This window comes from Pundamilia nyererei, unplaced genomic scaffold, assembly GCF_000239375.1.
Source record: "Pundamilia nyererei isolate P.nyererei 1_Seehausen unplaced genomic scaffold, PunNye1.0 scaffold05368, whole genome shotgun sequence".
NCBI lineage: Eukaryota > Metazoa > Chordata > Actinopteri > Cichliformes > Cichlidae > Pundamilia > Pundamilia nyererei.
Genome location: NW_005192769.1, coordinates 1 through 1,399, shown reverse-complemented (window position 1 = coordinate 1,399; position 1,399 = coordinate 1). Strand labels below are relative to the sequence as shown.

The 1,399-nt window shown below is 62.0% G+C and overlaps 1 protein-coding gene across 1 annotated transcript; it reads left to right on the top strand.

Annotated features, from left to right (window-relative positions):
* Positions 1-277: 277 nt before the first annotated feature.
* LOC102213761 (forkhead box protein G1-like) lies at positions 278-1,394 on the top strand (the record flags this gene model as incomplete). The annotated part of the gene is made up of 1 exon (XM_005755946.1): positions 278-1,394. A coding segment is annotated over exon 1 (975 nt), but the record flags the coding sequence as incomplete, so codon positions are not given.
* Between the last annotated feature and the right edge of the window lie 5 nt (positions 1,395-1,399).

Genomic DNA, 1,399 nt, shown 5'->3' with positions numbered 1-1,399 from the left:
ATGGAACGATGGGGAGAGAGAGATTAAAGGGGAGCAGATGAAGTGACAGGTTTGTGAGGCTCGAGACAGGAAAGGTCGGAGGTTTGGAGACGGAGGCGCGCGGAGAGCGAGAGGAGGAGAAAAGAGGATTTGTTGACAAAATCACCAAGTTGGAGAAGCTCCTCCTCTCCGTGATGTCGTCGGAACCTCCTTAATTACTAATTTCTCCACATCCACGCCACGCTCTCTCCCTCCCTCTCTCCCTCTCTCTCTCTCTCTCTCTCTCTCCATCCATGCGTCTCTCATCCTGAGCCTCCTTTCTCTCTCCTCTCTGTCTCTCTCTCGGATCACGGAGGTGGAGGACCTCGGAGTTGTTGTTGTGGTTGTTCATTTTTTTTTATTATTTATTCCTGGTTTTGTCGGGAGAGCCGCCACCGGGCATGGAGGATGTAAAAGACCCGCCGACCGTGCACCGGTCCTCCTCCTTCAGCATCAAGAGCCTCCTGCTGCCCTCCAAGTGCGAGCGTGCGGACTCCGCGACGGTCGCGATCCACGGAGCCCCGTGTCTCTCCCCGGGCTCCGACTGCGAGAAGTCTCTGGACCCCCCGGAGGTGGACTCTGCGGCCTCCACGCTTCTAGAGCCGGAGAAACCTGGCAAGGAGGAGCCGGAGGAAGAGGAGGGGGACGGAGGGGGAGGCGGAGGAGGGGACGGCGGCAAGGCGACACCGGAGCAGAACACCGGCGGCGGCAAAAACGGGAAGTATGACAAGCCTCCGTTCAGCTACAACGCGCTGATCATGATGGCCATCCGGCAGAGCCCCGAGAAGCGGCTCACGCTCAACGGCATCTACGAGTTCATCATGAAGAACTTCCCGTACTACCGAGAGCACAAGCAGGGCTGGCAGAACTCCATCCGGCACAACCTCAGCCTCAATAAGTGCTTCGTCAAGGTGCCTCGGCACTACGACGACCCGGGCAAGGGCAACTACTGGATGCTGGACCCGAGCAGCGACGACGTGTTCATCGGCGGGACCACCGGGAAGCTCCGCCGGCGCTCCGCCACCTCTCGGGGCAAGCTGGCGATGAAGCGCGGGTTGCGCTTCGCTCCTCTCGGGCTGGGCATCAACGAGCGGAGCAGCAACCCGCTGTACTGGCAGCTGTCCCCGTTCCTGTCCCTGCACCACCACCACCATCACCCGCACTACAACGGCTCGTCCGCCGGCTTCCTGAACCAGGCGGCCGGCTACGGCTCGCTGCTGCCCGCCGTGGAGCAGCTGAGTAACGGGGAGCTGGGCCGCTCGCTGCCGCTGGGCCTGACGAACAGTTACGGGATGAGCTCGTCGCCGGTCGGGCTGCTGTCCGGTCAGCCAGGATACTTCGTGTCAGGGAGCCAGCACTCGGCGGCCCCGCCGGGGGGGGG